General features: G+C 45.0%; 1 protein-coding gene across 6 annotated transcripts in view; it reads left to right on the top strand.

Annotated features, from left to right (window-relative positions):
- SRGAP3 (SLIT-ROBO Rho GTPase activating protein 3) overlaps nucleotides 1-19,405 on the top strand; it is a 219,984-nt gene that overhangs the window by 104,631 nt on the left and 95,948 nt on the right. For all 6 annotated transcript variants that reach the window (XR_006741097.1, XM_045579123.1, XM_045579120.1 and 3 more), the window contains exon 2: nucleotides 8,168-8,360. Coding sequence is in view for 5 of the 6 variants with exons in the window: in XM_045579123.1 (XP_045435079.1) it covers nucleotides 8,168-8,360 (193 nt within the window). In the remaining variant the exon portion in view is untranslated. The remainder of the gene's footprint in view (nucleotides 1-8,167; nucleotides 8,361-19,405) is intronic.

Genomic DNA, 19,405 nt, shown 5'->3' with positions numbered 1-19,405 from the left:
GGCTGGTGGCAGCGAGAGTGTCTTCATTACAGACCCCAGAACGCGGCTTTTGTTGGAGGGGTCTTGCACATATTTTTAGTCATAGAACACGGACGCCATCTGTGCCTTTCAGGATCTTATTTTCCATTTGAGGAGATGAAAAATGGTCATAAAAAAAAGCAATAACAATAAATGATAATTACAGCTAACCTCTATTAAGCCTGTAATACAGTGCTGTCCAATAGAAGTTTCTCCAGCGATTGCAATATTCTGCAATACAGTAGCCACTAGCCACATGTGCTTTTGAGCACTTGAAATGCAGCAAGTGTGACTTAGGAATGCATTTTTAAAAATCAATTCAAATAGCCACATTTGGCGAGTGGCCACTGTGTTGGACTGTGCAGTGTTAAAAATAGACGAAGTGCTGTATTGAGAGCTTTATCGAATGATTATTTATCATCCTCACACCAACGAGATAGATTATTATTATCCCCATTTTACTGAGGAAACAAAGGCCCAGGGAAATGAGGAAACAAATTTGCCAGCTGACCGTGTGGAAGGACCAGGACTTGAACTCCCTGGGCAGGTAAACCCAGAGCCTGCTACATTGTTTGACCAAGCTGATGTGTCTTCCACCACAGGAGAGCTTGAGGTCAAGGTTAGGATGCACAGGGATGATGACAGCCAGGACCAGTGAGAACGGCACCAAGGTGACAGATGGAGTGCAGGGAGAGATAGGAGGTGAAGAGGGTCAGGAGAAGCATTGGATCCCTCGGGAAAGCACCTTGACTTAGAAACTGGGTAACCTCGGTGCCTGTCTGCCTCTTACTCCAGATTTGAGCCCTGGCTCTGCCACTCTCTGGGCTATTCTGGGCAAATCACTGTGGCTCCCTGAGCTCAATGGCTCCACATGTAAAATAGGAATGATAATAGTCCCGCCTCGTTGGATGTGGTAATGACCAGGCATGATTGTGCACAGACGTGATAAAAGTCTGTAACCTAATGGTTCACCCCCCTTGTTAGCTCCTGAAACTCTACACTGGGCAGTATACCCCAGCTGCCTCTGTGGGGCAGAGGGGCCAAACGCTCACACGATCTTGATCCTCAGGACAAATACAGACTCACCATCTCAGGAGGGGTCAGAAAAGCTACCTCATTCCCAGGACAGGGTCTGAGAATTAGAATTGGTTGGGGCCTGGGGAACAGCATTTAAACTTGCTCTTGGGGTCATACTCTGGCCCCTCTTTCTAACCCAGGACAGCCCTCACAGGCTGGGGACAGAGGCCTCTGGGGACAAGCTACTGGCATTCCTGACTGGTCAGGCCTGTTAACCAGACCCACAGGCTTTGTGTCAAGTTTCTGGCTTTATCTGCCTTTCTTTTCTCTCTTTTTTATTATGAAAAAATTTCAGACACAACAAAAGTAGAGAGAATAGTATAGCAAGCCTCTTTCCCATATTCATCACTACAACTAAATTTCAAAAGACAAGACCAACCTTGTGTTGCCCATAATCCTAACCACCCCCTTTCCCTCCACCCAAGGTTATTTTTAAGCAAATCCTAGCATGTCTTCCTTTCAAATAGTCCCTGTGACCCTCTCATTAATTTCTGGTGGGAGTCAAATTGGTACTATTTCAGAAGAAGCACACACAGCCTCATTCAGCAGGCTCAGAATCCTATTGCAGGTGTCTTTGGATCTGGCACTTGTACTTTACACAGGTGATGTACCTGCACATGTGCAGAATGAGGCTGTGTGTGGTTATTCACTCCAGCTTTGTTGGGAATAGTAAATGATTATTAAAAAAACCATTCAACCAAAGGTACTGGTTGAGTTAAACATTTTTACAGTGGAATTCTATAGTGGTATAAAAAGGAATGAGGAAGTTCTTTATAAAATGATATGGACTAATCTCCCCAGTAGTCTTAGCAAGATTAGGTACAGAATGCTGTGAGTGATATCCTATAACAATGCATAAAAAGAGAACTAATATACTTGAAATATGCCATTATTTCAGGATGAGTGCACATGAACCTGGTGATTAGGTTGCCTTGCTACAGGCAGACCAGGTGGCTGGAGGGTAGGGGTTGGAGAAAGACTTTTCTCTTTATACCCCTTCTACCTTTTGAGTTTTCCTATATTTCCTATCTAAATCAAAAATTCTCTTTTTTTTCCCCTGTAACCTAAAACTGCTCTTAACTATAGTTTATTAATTAATAAACAGGTATTTATCCAAGTGAGTTGAAAACTTCTATCCACACAGAAAGTTGCACAAAACATTCATAATTGCCAAAAATTGAGACTGAGGGAGCCACAGTGATTTGCCCAGGATAGCTCAGGTTATGACCAACATGTCCTTCAGTAGAAGAATAGACTATCTGAATATTATTTCAGTCAACGGAATATTATTTAGTGATAAAAAGAAATGAGCTATCAAGCCACAAAAAGTCGTGGAGGAACCTTAAATGCTCATTGCTAATTAAAAGAAGCTTGCTTAAAAAACCTACATAATGTACCATTCCAACTGCATGACGTTCCGGAAAAGGAAAATTTATAAAGACATGGCAAAAGGTTGAGTAGCTGCCAGGTGTTGGGGAGAGGAGGAAGGGAAGGATGAGTTGGTGCAGCACTGGGGATTTTTAGGGAAGTGGAAACACACGGTATGATACTCTAATGATGGATACATCATCATGCATTTGTTCAAACCCTAGAATGTAAACCACAAAGAGTGAGCCCTAATGTAAACTATGGGCTTTAGTGAATAATATGTATCAATATTGTCCATCAGTTGTAATAAGGGTACCACACCAGTGTAAAATGTCAATAATAGGGACATGTACAAGAGAAGGAGAAGGGGTATATGGGAACTCTACATTCTGGTTAATATTTCTGTAAACCTAAAATTGCCTATTAACTAAAAAAATACAATTCCTCATTCCCTTGGATCTGTGCCCTCTGACAGTGAGGTTGGGCTTGTGTGTTGGGGTAGGGAGTGCAAGGAAACTTGTTCTCCTGTCATGTGGTTGCCCTGGGTATCGCCATGAGTGGCATGTCTGATGCAGGCTCAGCGGTCTTTGGTGAGACTGTTGCTTGGAGAGTAAGCAGGAGCATTATGAAGAATGTCAGAGGAGTTTGGCTGTGATTCTGTAAACAATGGGGAGCCATGGAGAATTTTATCAGGAGGGTGACATGGGGAAAGTTTGTGCTTTACAGTTAGTTCTGCCCTTTCTCTGGGCCTCATGCCTCTGTCTGTAACCCAGGAGTCTGCCCTAGACCTTCAAGGAGGTCATCTTCAGCTCTAAGGTTTTGAGATCAAAGCCTTTCTGGACTTTCCAAGAGGGCCCTCCCTCCTCCCTGTCCCCATCTCCACTCCCCCTCCCCTCCCTTTTATTTTTCTGCCACCCCGTGTTGCGCTGTGACTGGAACGGCTCCCTGGGGGAACGTGTGCTGAATGAAGTCTGTGCCTTGGGAGCAATTGTGTTTTATTTTATTTTCTTGCTCCTTTTGAAATTTTCAAGGAGAAAAAACCAAATCTGTGCCTGCCCCAAGGAGGGGCAACTTGGAAGGGAGTTAGAAAGAAAGAGATGGGTAATCAAATCCCCTCAGGGCTCCTGCCAGGACCGCTTCCTGCTAGGAAGACTTGACTCTGAGGCGTCCAAGCTGCAAGAGGTCCCTTATGCGACCCCGCCTGGAAGGCTCCAGCTGGTTGTGTGAACTGGGGGAGGTTCCGCTGCTCCTTCCAAATCAGCTTCTGTCATCACAATGTGATTTATGAGCTTTTCCTCTAAAATATGAGAACGTTGGCTCCTGATTAGGTCCTGTAATGGAGGAAGGCAGCGGCTGCAGCATTTCTGATAAATACTATCTCTTTTAGACCACCATCTTGTTACCAAAAAGGTGCAAGAGGTTGACTGCAGATGGATTAAAGTCTTTTTTTTTTCTTTCTTTCTTAATAAGGCGTCTAATGGGGTGTCGGGAGGGTTATTGCTCCCATCTGAAAGCTCCGGGCTTGATTTCTAGCTTAATTGCCACATCCCAGCTGCTAAGACCAGAGGCTGCTTACCTCTGAGCCTCCATTTCTTCATCTGATGTGGCTCCCACCTTAGTGGTGCTGTGCAGAGTATGAGAAGAACATCGGAAGAACTCAGCACAAGCCTGGAACAGATGTGTGCTCTGGAAGTGCTGGGGATTAGTAGGATTATTCTGAGACGCTGAAGAGTGGATGGTCTCAAAGTGAGTGGGAAACTATTTGGGAAGCATTTTTATAATTATGTGCTGATATGGCAGGGCTTGCCCTTGGAACAAAGACATCTCAATCCAGTTCTACAAGTAGGCCATGTCATAGGTGTACCTGCATAGTTTGTTATAGTTCCTAGAACAAAATGTGACCTCAGACAAGCTCCTGGTTTTGGTTTACACAGAGCCTTGGTTTCCTCATCTGTACAAATGGATAACAATAATATTCATGTCTTGTGCGAGCTGTGTGCGAGTGTGTGATGTGAGCTGTATGTGTGTGTTATATGATAATGTATATGTGGTATGTGGTGTGTATATGTGAGTGTGTATAGTGTGCATGTCTGTGGTATGTGGCATGGTGTGTGGTATGTAGGATGTCTGGTGTGTATGGTATGTGTGCTGTTTATAAGTGTGTGACGTGTATGTATGAGTGATATGTGGTATGTATGTGTGTGGTGTATGGGGTATGTGAGTGTGTGTGCTGTGTATGAGTGTGTGTGTTATGTGATGTGTATATGTGGTATATGGTATGTGTGTATGCATGCATGTGGTATGTGACATGATGTGTGGTACAGCTGGTGTGTATGGTATATGTGTTCTGTGTGTAAGTATGTTATGCATATGTGTGAGTGTGTGTGGTGTGTGTGGTGTATGAGTGTGTGTGGTGTATGAGTGTGTGTGGTGTATATGTGTGGTGTGTGTATTATATAATGTGTGTGGTTAAGGTGTGTATGTGTGAGTGTGTGTGTGGTAGGTGTGAGGTGTGGTATATGTGTGTGTGGTATGTGTGGGAGTATGTGTGTGTTTGTATTGGAAAAGACTCCCATAATCACAGTACTTAATGTTCTGGGGGGAAAGCACTTAGAAAAGGTAAATAGTAATTTGCTATACAGATATTTATATCCTGATGGCCCATACGTGCTGGGAGAATCCACCCTCAGAGCTTAAATTTCAGTTGAGGAGCCCAGGCAGATAAGATGTGTTCATGAAAGAGTTAAAAAGCAGCAGGAGGTGGTCTGAGACTAACTTAAGTACCACGGGAGTTCAGAGGAGGGTCACCAGGGCTGAGCAGTCCTGAATGTCTGGGCGGAGCAGGGTTTGACATGGACTCTAAAGCAATGATTTTGATTTTTAAAACTTTTGCTTGCCTACCCTCTAAATGAACTTTGGCAGAAAAAAAGTCTCTTTGCCTCACACATTTTAACTTGACATCTGAAAAGTTTCATTATAAGTTTAGTTACAAAGAATACAATTTCTGCCATATTGTAAATATTGACCTTGTAGAATAAAATTACACTGCTCTCTTACATGCATCCAATGGAAGCTAAATACCATAGCAATGTTTAATTTTTCCTTTTTATTGAAACTTCACTTATATACAATAAAATGAACAAATCTTAAGCATGCAGCTTAATTAATTTTTATCAGTGTACTGGCTACCCAGATAGAGGTGGGTATACATCCAACATTCCAGGAGGCAGCTTTGTGCCCCCTCCCAGTCAATTTCCCCCCAAAGGTGACATTTCTCTGAACTCTATTATCCCTATATCATTATATATACCAGCATAAACTAGTTTTGCACGATTTCCTTTGTTCTGGCTTCTTTTGAGCAGCATGAGGTCTGTGAGATTCAAGCGTGTCACTGCAGGTAGCAGTACATTTTTTGTTGTTGCACAGTATTCCATTGAATGAATGTTTCATATTAAAAACCCTTGTCTACTCTTAATGGGCATTTTGGGTTGTTTCTAACATTTGGCTGTAAAGATACTGTGACTTTTCTTTTCTCTAAATGTTTTGTGGACATAAACACTGATTTCTTTTGGGTCTGTATCCAAGAGTGTAATTGACAGGTCATAGGATAAACATGGGAATACACTTAGTATCCACCACCATTCATCAAAAATTACCTGCACAAGTCAGAAATTTTTATTGTTTCTTTCTTTTTTCTTTTCTTTTAAAAAAATATATTTTATTGATTTTTTACAGAAAGGAAGGGAGAGAGATAGAGAGCCAGAAACATCGATGAGAGAGAAACATCGACCAGCTGCCTCCTGCACACCCCCCACCGGGGATGTGCCCGCAACCAAAGTACATGCCCCTGACCGGAATCAAACCTGGGACCCCCCAGTCTGCAGACCAACACTCTACCACTGAGCCAAACCGGTTTTGGCTCATTGTTTCTTTCTTTACCTTCTTGAACTCTTAATTCCCTTCTACTTCCTTCACAGAACTTTATCTTACTATATTTTCATGATTGAAAAACTTTATTGATTACTCTATCATATATTTTTTTTTACCCAAAATATGTATGTGAATGGAAATGGATGTTTAAAAAATTTCCTTTGACCCCAAAACTCTAAGTTATATTTCTTTTGGATTGATTTATCATACAATTCATTAAAATACCATCAACGATTTATAATTTGATAAATAACAACTAAACATAAAAAAAGTAAGATAGTATGGGAAACACTTCTTATAATGCAGGGGATAGGGAAATTGATGGCAGTGCTTCTCATACATTAAGGTGCATGAGGACCATCTGGGCATCCTACTAACATGCAGATTCTGATGAGAAGGGCTGGGTTGGAGCCTGAGATTCAGCATTGCCATCGCTGTGGGCCCATGGATTGCATTTCGGGTAGCAAGGTCCCTAGATTAAAGACCAGCAGTCTACATGGTCCATTTTTTGGTGCCCGGACATCTTGACATGTAGGAACTCTGTACCATAGTCAGATTCCGGATGAGGGAGAAGTTGTTCTTCTGAAAGGAGGGAGAAGGCCTGCTATGAAGAGAGAAGTGGGAAAAGGGGTGGTGTCATTGAGACTGAGCCACAGTCTCAGGCAGAGCAGAAGAGTGGGGATGGAAACAGGTCTCCAGCTGGTTCCCTTAGAGCTCTTCCTGCCCGCGGCTCTTTGGGGAGCTTCGTGTACAAAGGGCCGGCTGCTTTGAAGAACACTTCTCTCAAGGATGCTAAGATGGTGCCACCACCCTTTCAGACAGGGTGCCCATTAATGCAGGGATTGGGCATTTCGGAAACTGATTTGGATGGTTTTACAGTGTACTGGGGGCAAATCCCAAGAAGTTAGGTTTGGGGTTGGGTGGTAGATGGCCTTGAATCCATTTTATGGCGTTGGGTTTAATACTCAGGCAAAGGGGGCCATGGGCTGATTTGAGCAGGGCACTGAGCAGAGTGCTGTGGGGAGACTGATCTGTTGAGCAGCTCATGGAAGGCTGGGAAAGAGTTGATGCAGTGACAACACTGTGGGCTTGACAATAGGCTGGCTGTGGTTACTGGGATACCCAGGCTGTGGTTTTTATCTCCACTACCTTCCAGTCTCCACCCTCACCCCTAGCTTTTGAACTTTTGCCCGGTTTGCTCCGTCAGTATTTCCTGACGTGTGGGCTGCATTCCTCTAGTGGTACCTGAGAAGTTTATGCATGGAGCTCAAGATAATTCAGAGTGGAACACCGGCATGGCCTTAAGTAACACTGAAACCCAAGAGCAAAAAGCATTCTCTCTCAGCCCTTTCTCAGTCCCAAACACCTTTCTTTAACACCACTCATGTTCCTGTTTTTCTTTTGTTGGTAGCGGGCAGTTTAGGCTTAGGGCCTTTGATAAGCAGTCATCTCTAGTCTTTACAAAATACTTGTTTTCATTGAATTAATTTTTTATGTATCAGGATGGCAAGCGGTCCTAGTTTCCCCTTACTATAGTGACATAAAACTGTTCATTTAAAATAACCTCATTTGAGTAAAAAAAAAAAAAGTGAGCCAGTTTACTAGATGATATGGCAGAAATAACAATGCTGGAAGCAATATGCAGTGGTTTGACTTTGGGTAAGACCATGTGGCAAACCCTGGCAAGTGCCAGGTCATTGTGCCAATGACCCAAGAGGCTCTGGGTGGTCCCCACCAGCCTAACGTCCCATCCGTTCTTTGCCTCTGCCTGCAGAGATCCGCACGCAGCTGGTGGAGCAGTTCAAATGCTTGGAGCAGCAGTCGGAGTCCAGGCTGCAGCTGCTACAGGACCTCCAGGAGTTTTTCCGCCGGAAGGCTGAGATCGAGCTGGAGTACTCCCGCAGCCTGGAGAAGCTGGCTGAGCGGTTCTCCTCCAAGATCCGCAGCTCCCGGGAGCACCAGTTTAAGTGAGAAGGGGTCAGGGTCCGGGGCGAGGGGGAGGCGGCGGTGGGGTGGGTGAGCACTTGGCCACAAAGCTGAACGGAGGCAAGGACTCATCAGAGGGGGGATGGCTGCCTCTGAGGCCCTGGGTCCGCAGGACACTACACTTCCAAGCCTCAGTCTTCCTTTGTGGAGGGTGAAGAGAGAGTAGTTCCTCCACATAAGGATGCGGTAGGGCATACATCAGCATCCCAAGAAGACTGCTTTCACAGACAGTAAGTGCTCAGTAAATTGTTGCTGTCACTCTCATCCGACTAGGCACTGTGGGAGCTAGCCTCCATTTGGGCCAAGGTGATTCCCCACCTCCCTTCAGGGCATCCTGGCTCTGTCCAGTTCTCTTGTCCTTCAGGGTCAGCCAGTCCACTTCCAAATCCCTTCAGCACAAGGACCTCAACATTTCTTCTCCATGGAACGGATGCTCAAGCATTCCTCTTCCTTACTCCCTGGGGGCCCATGCTGCCTTATTACTTACCTGAGACACACAGACTCTCGGTGCTAATTTCTTACACCCCACGTGCTGCGTTCCTGGAGGCCTGGTCCTCTCAGGTGTGTGGGGTCTCTGAGTCCTCCAGCTACAAAACTCTCCTAGTGCAGGCAGAAGCCACAGCCTCCCCGGGAGGCATTCACCTGCGGGCAGGACCACTTTGCAGCCCTTTTCCTCTGCCACGCTCCCCAGATGTTTCCCTCTTTGGAGCATCTCTCCAACAAATGGCCCTCAGCCCCCGGAGACCAGAGACTTACTACAACGCACCAGACCTGCTCCTTCTGCCTCTGTGTTTAATCTCTTTTCTCCCTTTTGTATATCTTTAAATTGTGATAAAATACACGTAACATAAAATGTACCATCTTAACCATTTTTAAGTGTGCAGCTTAGTGGCATTTCTACGTCTTCAGCACCATCCATCTCTAGAACTTTTCTTCTTCCTAAACTGACACTCTGTACCCACTGAACAATCACTCCCCCCTTCTTCCTCCCTGAGCTCCCCCAGTCCTGGGCAGCCACCATTCTACTTTCTGTCTCTATGGACCTGACTACTCTGGGGACCTCATTCAAATGGAATCACACAGTACAGGTCCTTTGTGACTGGCTTATTTTGCTTAGCCTAATATCCTCAAGGTTCATCCATGTTGTTGCATGTGACATAATTTCCTTCCTTTTAAAGGCTGAATAATGTTCTGTTTATGTACAGACCACATTTTGTTTATTCATTCATCTGTTGTTGAATGCTTGGGTTGCTTTTGCCCTTCTTTGTAATTTTGCATTACACTCTGGGGCAGGGAGCACGGGTCCTTTAAGCCCCTCTAAACATCTCCCTCAGTCTGGGCCACAGCATTTGAACACTTGCTTTGGTGCCTTCTTCTCTTGACATTTTGGAATAAGAAATAGCTTTATTAAAAGGCAAAGATTCATTACTCTCTTGCAAATATCATGCTTGTTTTTCTACTCGGCCGCATCTCCTTAAACATTCACTATTAATAACTTTCTCCCAGGCACTGTCGAAGTCCTTTCACATACAGAATCTCATTTTTCTGATATATGTTTTGGATAAATTTTGTGATGTTCTTTTCTCTCCAAGTGACAAAAGTAAAATACTCATTGTATATAATTTAGAAAGTACAGAAAAATAGGAGGGAAAAAAATACACAGTCCTGATGGTCAGAATCAACCGCTGTGCACATTTTGGTGCCTTTTCTCACCTGTCTTTTCCTAATAACTACAGCAACAATAATTCATTGAGCAAGTTAACTGAGCATTTCTTTTGTGCCAGGTAGGTATTACTATCTCTCTTAGAGATGAAGACAGTGAAATTTTGAGGAAGCAGACCAGCCATTGGAGATGGATTCGAACCGTCACTATGGTTCTGCCTCTTTGCCCTGAGACAGGAAGGGTCTGGGCGGAGCCTGGGAGCAGCTGTGGAATCCGAACACTCCCCTAAAACCACAGGCACCAACACACACTGGGAAGCACATGCTGGGCAGCCCAGGTCTCAGGCTGGGCTGTCACTGGAGCCATCCAGGCCTGTGTGGCCTGTCTGGAGCCTCCGCTCCTGCCCCCTCCCCTTCCTGTTGGTTTGGAGTCAGATCCCTTCCCATTCTCAGTGTGAACAGGGAGAGGGGAAAGGCAGGGTCGCCTGTTCCCTTGCATTGCCTGTAATGAGCTTGGCCAGCCCCGCACGGGTTCATTAACCGGAGCCACCAGACGGAACAGGAGCCCCAGCTGGCACTCGGGCTAAGCAGGCTGCTTGACAGAGTATGAAAGTCTAATTAGGGAGTGGGCCAGGCCAGTGCAGCTGGTGTGGGCTTCTGCATGATGCTGATGTGACTGCAGAGCCCCCAGTGGGTTTTGGAAACAGGAATCTCGAGGGTATGTCTGGGCCTGCCCTTTGACCCCCAGGCCAACCAGCACTGACCCCCTGGCTGCCTCTTCTTTGGAGCCTCACCTAGGGTCTTAGTCCTGGCTTTCCAGAGAAGCCCTGTCTTTCTTTCTCACAGAAAATCCGTTTAAGGGTGTCTCTGTCTTCTAGGTAGCCTCTCAAAGCCTTGAGGGCAGGGTCCAGGTCTTGTCATTTTATTCCCACTGCAATCAGCCCAGTGCTGGGCAGAGATGGGGTGTTTAATGAGTAGGAGAAAGGGAGGGAGGGGATTTCCTCAGTCTATAAAGTCCACTCTGGCTGAGAAGTTTGGTTCAGAGAGGGAACTGGTTTGTTCAAGATCTTACAGCACATTAGTGGCAGAACTGGGATGGGAACCATCTAAGTCTGTTTGGCTGCTATAAAAAAGCACTATCAATTGGGTGGTTTATAAACAGAAATCTATTTCTCACAGTTCTGGGGGTTGGAATTCCAAGATCAAGGTGCTAGCATGGTTGGGTTCTGATAAGAGCTACCCCCCCCCCTTTTTTTTTTTTGGTTGGTAGACTGCTAATTCTCCTTCTACTCCAAAGTGGCAGAGAGATGAAGCAAGCTCTAGTGACTGCCTAAGGGCACTGATCCCATTCATGGGGGCTCCACCCTCGTGACTTCATCCTAATTACCTGCAGAGGCTCCACCTCCTAACACCATCAGATTGGGGGTATGGTTTTAACATGACTTTTGGGGAACATAATAGGAACTCAGGTCTCTTGACTCCAGTGTTCCTCCTTTTGCTGTGAGCCCTACCGGCTCCCTACCCACGTAGACAATAAAAACATTTACAGTTGCCCAGGAGGTGCTGGGTCCAGGGCTAGACTTACCTGGGTGGCATGCAATTAAAAAAAGACTCAAATGATGGCTCTTAGGGTTTGCCTGGGGCAGGTAGACTGGTGAGAGAATAATAACATCACATGTTTCTTTTCTACGGTCACATGTTTCTATTCTACATTCTAATCACATCCTTTTCAGAGAACCCTGCCATCTTTGCTCTCTTATAATCCTGATGGGTAAGCCAAGGGCATAGAGAGGAGTCAGTGGTTTTATCTCAAGGCAGCTGAGCACCAGACAAGCCGAGTGGCTTATCTCACAAAGGACCCCAAGCAAGTTGTTGAGTGGGAAAACCCACAATTCCCTACTTCCAAGCTCAGGCTCCTCTCGGTAGGAAGCCATGCCAGTCGTGCATTTATTTAAAATGCATGTAATGAGGACCTCTTTTTTTCTTGTGTGCTGTGCTGAAGACACAAAGATGAACAAGACACAGTCCCTGCTCTCAGATATTCTCTCTTATCTCGAGAGATGGAGCACGTGGATTGGGGAATGCCCATGATTGGTATGGTTGGGACAGGTGCCCAATTCCTGTGGCTCTGCACTTAGAGCCTGCCACCTGCTTGCTCTCCAGGCCTCAGCATTTAGGTGTCACTTTCTTAGGAAACTTACCCTGAGTCTGACCTGGTGCTTCCTCTGTGTGCCCATCATATTCTGTACCTGTTGATGTGCTTATTCATGTAATATTTTTGAGCCTCTGCCATGTGCCAGGTCCTGATTTGCAGTGGTGAACAGGATAGACTTGGTTCCTGCGTGGTGGAGTTTAGCCTCCAGTGGAGCAGAGAGATGAAGAATCAAACATAAAGAATGAAAAGAAAGACACTGTGTCATCCATTGATTGCTATGATGGAAGTAAACGTAATATGCTATGTCCTGGTTATCAATTCTCTGTAACAGCAGTACCTCCCAAACTTAACGTATCGCATGTTTCAGTGGGTCAGGAATTTGGACAGGGCTCAACTGGGTGATTTTCCTGCTTTGTGTGGCATCAACTGGAACCATCTGGCGATATTCAGCTGGCAAGCTGGGCTGGGCTGGAAGGTCCAAGACGGCTTTAACCATGTGCTTGGCACTTTGGTGGGGATGGCTAGAAGGCTGGGCTCGGCTGGGTTGCCTCCCTCTCCATATGGTGCCAGGGTCCCTCTAACTAGTGCTTCAGCCAGCTGTTGGGCTTCAGACATGGTATCCCAGGGCTTGAAGAGAGAGCAAGGAGGAAGCTGTAGTCCTCTTTAAGGCAAGGCCTGGAATGGGCATATCATCACCATCAGCATCAAGGGGATAGGAAGCAAAGCCCACCTCTAGTTGGAGGAATGTCAAAGGATTTGCAACCCTCTTTAGTCCTCCACACTGAATGGCAGTCAGGGAGGACTTCTGGAGGCAGTGGCATTTAAGCAGAGACCTAAGGAATAGCCATGGGACAGTGTGAGAGGGAGAGAGCCCAGTGGGGCTGGAACTGGTGATGGGAGTGGAGTGGGAAGTCACTGAGGCATCATAAGTAGAAAGTATTTCTATTTTTAAAAGATTGCCCTGAATTGAAGGGGGATAGAGTGGAGCTGAGGAGACCAGTGGGGTGGTGGGAGAATTGCTCTCCACACAGCTGATGATGGCCGCTTGAGTGACAGCAGAGCAGATGAAGAGGAGTGGAAAGACGCTGAGAAATCTCTCAGAGGTAGAATCAGGGGAAAGAGGAATCAAGGATGTCTCCCACTTCTCAGGTTAGCAATGGAAGGATTTGAGGAGAAGGGTGAGGCAAAAGCTGCCACCCTGTTTTGTAATAGTCCTTTCTCTTATCTGTCCCCCATTTGATAACCACTGGGCTGCATGCTTTGAAGTGACAGAAAGGGTGGCTGTTGACCTGGAGTCCCTAACGCCTGGTCCAGGTTTGGCATATGGTTGGCACTCACTAAATGCTTGCTGAATTAATCAGTAAAGGTCAAGTGATAATTAGAGTAGTTCTGTGGTGGGGTTGGTGAGAGGAAGGGAAAGGACATTTACCTTCTGGCTGCCTCAGGAGCTGGGTGAGTCCATTTGGGCTAAGGGCCACCCTCTCCTGTGCCTGGAGCCTGGCTCAGTGTAAGAGGACAAAATGTGGGTTCCCTGATGGGGGTATGGGGACCAGAGAGGCAGAGCACTAGCTTACAAAGTGTGGTCCTGACCAACAGCAAACCTGCCTTGCCCCTCAGACCTGCTGAATGAGAAACTCCAGGGGTGGGGCCCAGCAGTCTGTGTTTTAACAAGTTCTCCCGGGAATTCTGATGACCATATTTAAGAGTTGCTCAGAAAGATGATTTTAGATGATAAATTCTTTACAACTTACTTCCAGGCTGTGCTGGCCTTCCTGACCCCTTCTTCCCCAGCATAAAACCCATATTCCACTGCCCTTTCCCGGCTAGGCCTGGCCTCAACCTGGTTTGTCCTGGACCTGGAAGCCCTTCCTGAGCAGTAGTGGGAGGGAGGGTTCCAGTGAACAACTAATTTGATTGCTGAGAATGTGCTTTTGTGTATTTTTGTGTGGGGGGAGAGGGGGATATAAAACATCACAGACTTATTTTTTCAGAGGTTGCATGTTCCTAAAAAGATGCTATAATTTAGACTTAGCTCTACAGGTGAATTCTAAGCAGAGAAGCACTTTTGTGCTTGCACACTGAATCTATAAATGTGCAAAGGATTCAGAATGAAAAGGTTTTTTTCAGAATGAGTGAGGATAATGGGTAGGCCCTCCAGGTGGGGCTTGTTTCTCCATTCCAGCTACTACTATTATGATGACTATCACACAAGTAATGGCTTTCCTGTAATACTTTCCAGAGCTGCTATTCTCTCAGTACAGTGTGCAATACAGATCTTTCCTGATCTTTTGGAGTCTGTGCTACGCAGGTGTTTAGTCTTGCAAACACCTTCATGTCCACAATACCACATGCCAATGACTCGACCAGATGTTTTTTATGCATTGCCTCATTTAACCTTCACAGTAAATGTTGTGATCTTTGAGGCAGGTCTTATCTCTGTCTTTCCAGTTAAAAACATTGAGTAATATGTCCAGAGGGGCAGCTAGAGCAGGTTAAGTAGCATAGCTAAGATTCGAATCTTGAGCCGTCTGGCTCCAAAATGCAAAACTGCTTCTATCTGCATGACTTTGGCTATGTCCCTTCACCTCTCTGGGCTGGTTTAGTGTTCCCGGAGAGTCACCCATCAGTCCAGACCACATTGTCCTTGTACTGGCATCAGGGGTTCCCTCCTCTCCTGCTAGTCAGTCCCTGCTCATCCCATCAGAGCCAGTTCAGGGTTTGCTTCCTTTGGGAGCTCCTGTTATTGATCCCAGACCCAGAGCAATCTGTGTGTTGCTCTTACAGGACCTGAGGTTGATTATCAAGGAATGTTCCAGTTCATAAGTCTTATTCATGCACTGGGCCAGCTGCTTGAAGGCAAGGGCTACCCAACATGAGCTACAAAGTGATCTGCAGATGGCTGTTACCTTTGCTTGGCATGGATGTGGCCAGGCAAGGTTAATCTGTGGACTAAGGCTGGTTGCTGCTAGTGCCAGGCCTGGGGCCACTTAGTGAGTGGTATGGAGTGCATTGCTGTAATGTGATGGATGGTCAGATTAATGCTTCTCAAAATGAGGGAGGGATCATGGATTGCATATGAACCATAAATATTGAATTATCTTTTCAATTCCCTTTCCAACTTTGTGGTTGCCTCAAGGAGAAAGTCTCGGTTTGGTACTAGTGTGTTGCTAATGCTGCTCAAATCTCTCTTTTTACAAAGTGAGGACAGACCTCAGACATCAGCATCTGCCTAGGACTGGTGATGTGGTTATGTTTGCCTTACACTTACTTTTTCAGTTACCTTTTATTTATGCCAAGGGAAGCTGGTTTTTTAAATGTTATTTTAACTAAGACTAGGGAAAGCCTTTTATAAATAAATTCAGTTAAGTAAAAAAAAGGACAATTATCAGGGAGGTGGTGTTTGGGAATGGCGAAAGTCCCGAAGCCAGCATGACACGTCTGAGCCTCTCCCAGCTCTTCCTTGAAAGTGGACTTCTTTCATTGTAACCCTCTATATCCTCCAACTTCCTCTTTTCATTGCTGCAAAGGGTTTTAAGGCAGGAGGCTCAGCCTAAAAAGTGGTCATTGCCGTGGCTACAGCCCCTTTTGCTCCTTCCTGTTTTCCCTTCTGGTCCTTTCCCAGATTCCACCCCAGGTTTCCTGGGATCCTCATAGACTATAATCAGTGACTTTCAAAGTATTAACCAGGACATGATTTATTCATGTATGATATGCTTGATACATATGATACAAGCATATCATTTAAATTTTATTCTAAAATGAAAAGTAGCCTTAGCCGGTTTGGCTCAGCTGATAGAGTGTCAGCCTGCAGACAGAAAGGTCCCAGGCTTGATTCCTATCAAGGACACATGCCCAGGTTGTGGGTTCGACCCCCAGCTGGGACATGCATGAGGCAGACAATCAGTGATTCTCTCTCATCATTGATGTTTTTATCTCTCTCTCCTCTGTTCCTCTATGAAATCAATAAAAGTATTTTAAAAAAACAACAACAAAATGAAATGAAAAGTAGGTGTTGTAATAAAGGAGATTCACACACACACACACACACACACACACACACACACACACACACGGCTAGTATGCTAAGTGTTCGTCTGGGTAATGACATCCTGTAGCAATACCTGGCTTCCTCTCCCTAGCTCCCTAGCAACTAGACTCCTTACAGTTTATTCAGCCCAGGAACATGACTTGCTTTATAGCCAAGAGGAAACATTTCACATTTAACCAAATGTCTGTGAAGTGTTTTCCCATGCCTCATCTCATTTGATTCTCACAAAAGTCCTTGAATAGGTAGATAGGAGATTCTATGCCAATAGAATCCTATTTTCTTTTCATTAGCTAGAAAATGGAGATTTAGAAAGCTTAGAAACTTGACCCAACTGAAAAGTAAGAAATGGTAGACCTTGAAAATGACTTCAGGTTTTCTCACTGTACAGAATATAGTCAAACACTGCTGAAGTTAAATATTTTACCCTTTGTTCTCCCTGTGTGATCTACAATAATGATCTGCTTTGTGTTGGTATTTCCTGCTGTGTTGCTGACAATTACCTGAAAGAGAAGTTAGGGTGCTTCATTGGGCTGGAAAAAGTTTAACTACATCAGAAAGCAGGTTTAATTAAGCAAGTTTATTCTGTATATGTAAAAGGCCAAGTTGATTCATGCATACACGATACATATAAAGCTCTCACTGGTGCCAGTCCCATGCGTGTGTTTCAATCTGTCATTGTCGATTATGTATTTGGTTGACACTTTTAGTACAGAAAGGGCAAATAGTGATATTAAAATAATTCTTTTAATCAATTTCCTTTCAATGTGAATGAATTCATGCACTGGGCCACTAGTAAGATAATAATTATCTTTGACGATTATACAGTACCTTACACTTTGCAAAGTGCCTCCCTAGCCTTTAGTTGCTTAAATTTTCCTAAGAATCCTATTGACACTGAAGGCCATCATCCCACCTGACAGGCAAGGGACCTGAAGGCCAACCAGGGTGAGCCTGGCTTAAGATTCTCATCTCCTGGCCAAGGAGCCATGGGTCAGGGCCCTTCCTCTGCCTAATATTGTTCATACCAGGTGATGCACCCATTTTTGTAGGAGGATAAACAAAGGCAAAAGGGACTTTGGAGGGAAAGAGAAGATGAGATTGTCCAGGCATTGCCTGTAGACAGGGATTTTCATTCTGGTACCAAGAATATATTCAGCAAGTTCAAGGGGAGCTCAGAGATAAAACACCAGACCCAATGTGCCATCACTTTGAGGTGTGAGGAACAAATGAGTGAGGGGATAATTCTGCCCCAGGAGGGGGAGTTACAGTACCATTTGCACTGGGCCTTTCAAAACATCTAAGAGTTTGTAGAGGGGAAGGTAGTAATGGGAAGAAGAAAACCAACACTCGTAGTAGAGAACTTACCATGGGCCATACATTTACATTATACAACTGTCATTGGATTTTCCCAACAACCTAGTGAGGTGCTGGTGGTAATACTAGTGATGATAATAGTAATTATTATTATATGCTGGATTTGATGCTAATAGCATCCCATGAATTACCTCATTTAATTCTTAAAGTGCCACTGTGAAGTAAGTGCTAACAACCCATTTTATAGATAAGGAAAGAAAAGGTTTAACTACCCAAGTTTACCCAACTGCAGAGGGACAGAGACTCCATAGCATCCCAGCCTGGTAAGCAGAACCCACTTGGATGTAGGCCTTCTCTTTCTGAATTACTCTGTCTCAGGGCTGGCATCAGCCAAAAGCAGCTTCTAAGTCAGTAGATTTCAACTGGCATGAAGAGGCTCCCTTGCCGGGAAGCCTCAGGCCTGCTGTCGCCCATGTGACTTGACGGCAGAGCCCTACATCAAACTCCCCCCTCACCTGGGCGGCAGCTCCGCTTCCCACCTGGCTTTCCTGCCCCTATGATCACATCGCTGGCCCACTTAACACCTTCATTCAGCCTTGAACTATGAGGCTCTTCATGATCCAGCACAGCTAGCTGCCTCTGCTTCCACTGTGCCCTGCTTCACACCTGTCCTACTCAGATAACCTGGGAACAACCCGTGTCTGACTTAACAGCTTCACAGCCAGATTTTCCTCCGACTGCAATATGCTCTTATCTCTCTTTGCCTTTCCACCTAGCAAACTCTTGTAACTACTTTAAGGCCCAGTGCAGATGTTCCTGTGAATCTCCCTCTACCCTAAGGCAAAATTAACCACCCCCTCACTCCTTTGGGATCTGGTTCTTCACAGAGCATAACATAGTAGGCATCTATAACTCTTCCCCACAGCCTATCTCCCCACTTCTTTCGATAACAACATCTAGGTTTTCCTCTGGGGAGTCATCCCTGAGCAATGGTGAGCCTGTGATCAGCAGTACATCATCTGCCACAGAGCTTTAATATAGGAAAATGCAATTCCAGGCCTTTTGGTGGAACAGCTGAGGAAAAGCTCTCTTCCTGTGGGGATTACTAGCAGTCAGGGTATTATTGGTCTGGAGAGGGCCTGCCTAAGAGTGAAGCTAACAGAAAGAGGAAAGCAGGACCAATAGATGGAGAGAACACAAGGTCTTGATGACGTCCCAGGATCTAGCTATGTCTGAGGCCAATCACCTCCTATTTTTAAATATTTTTTATTAAAATTTTTGATCCTTTAAATTTCTTCTCTTCCCATTACTATCATTTTTGCTTAAACCAGTCTGATGTATTTCTGTTGCTTCAGCTAAAGTTTTTCTGACCAATAGCCATAATCCTAGGTTAGTGTTACTTTCATCTACTAGATTATGAGCCTTTTCAAGACATATCCAATCATCTTTTTAATCCTCTGTGACTAGCATGGGAACTAGCACATAGCAGAAACAAAAAAAATATTACAAGAGTGAAGGAATGAATTGAATTCTGCCAAGAGCTATGGAAAAAAACAAGGAAGTAAAATATATTGTTTCTGCCTTCAAGGGGCTTATAGAAGTAATCAAGTAAAAATGAGGTCATTAGTGTGGGCTCTACTGCAACATGACTGATGTCCTTAAAAAAAGGGGTCATGCGGACATACACAAATGTACAGGGAGAATGCTATATGAACATAAACGCAGAGATCTGGGTGATGTGTCTACAAGCCAAGGAACACCACAGAAGCCAGGGAAAAGCCATAGAATAGTCCCCTTTATGTCCTCAGAAGGAACCATCCTGCCAACCATTTGATCTCAGACTTCTA

The sequence above is a fragment of the Pipistrellus kuhlii genome, unplaced genomic scaffold (assembly GCF_014108245.1).
Source record: "Pipistrellus kuhlii isolate mPipKuh1 unplaced genomic scaffold, mPipKuh1.p scaffold_m20_p_11, whole genome shotgun sequence".
NCBI classification, from domain to species: domain Eukaryota; kingdom Metazoa; phylum Chordata; class Mammalia; order Chiroptera; family Vespertilionidae; genus Pipistrellus; species Pipistrellus kuhlii.
The sequence above is the reverse complement of the archived record's forward strand: the minus strand, read 5'-3'. Positions and strand labels throughout refer to the sequence as shown.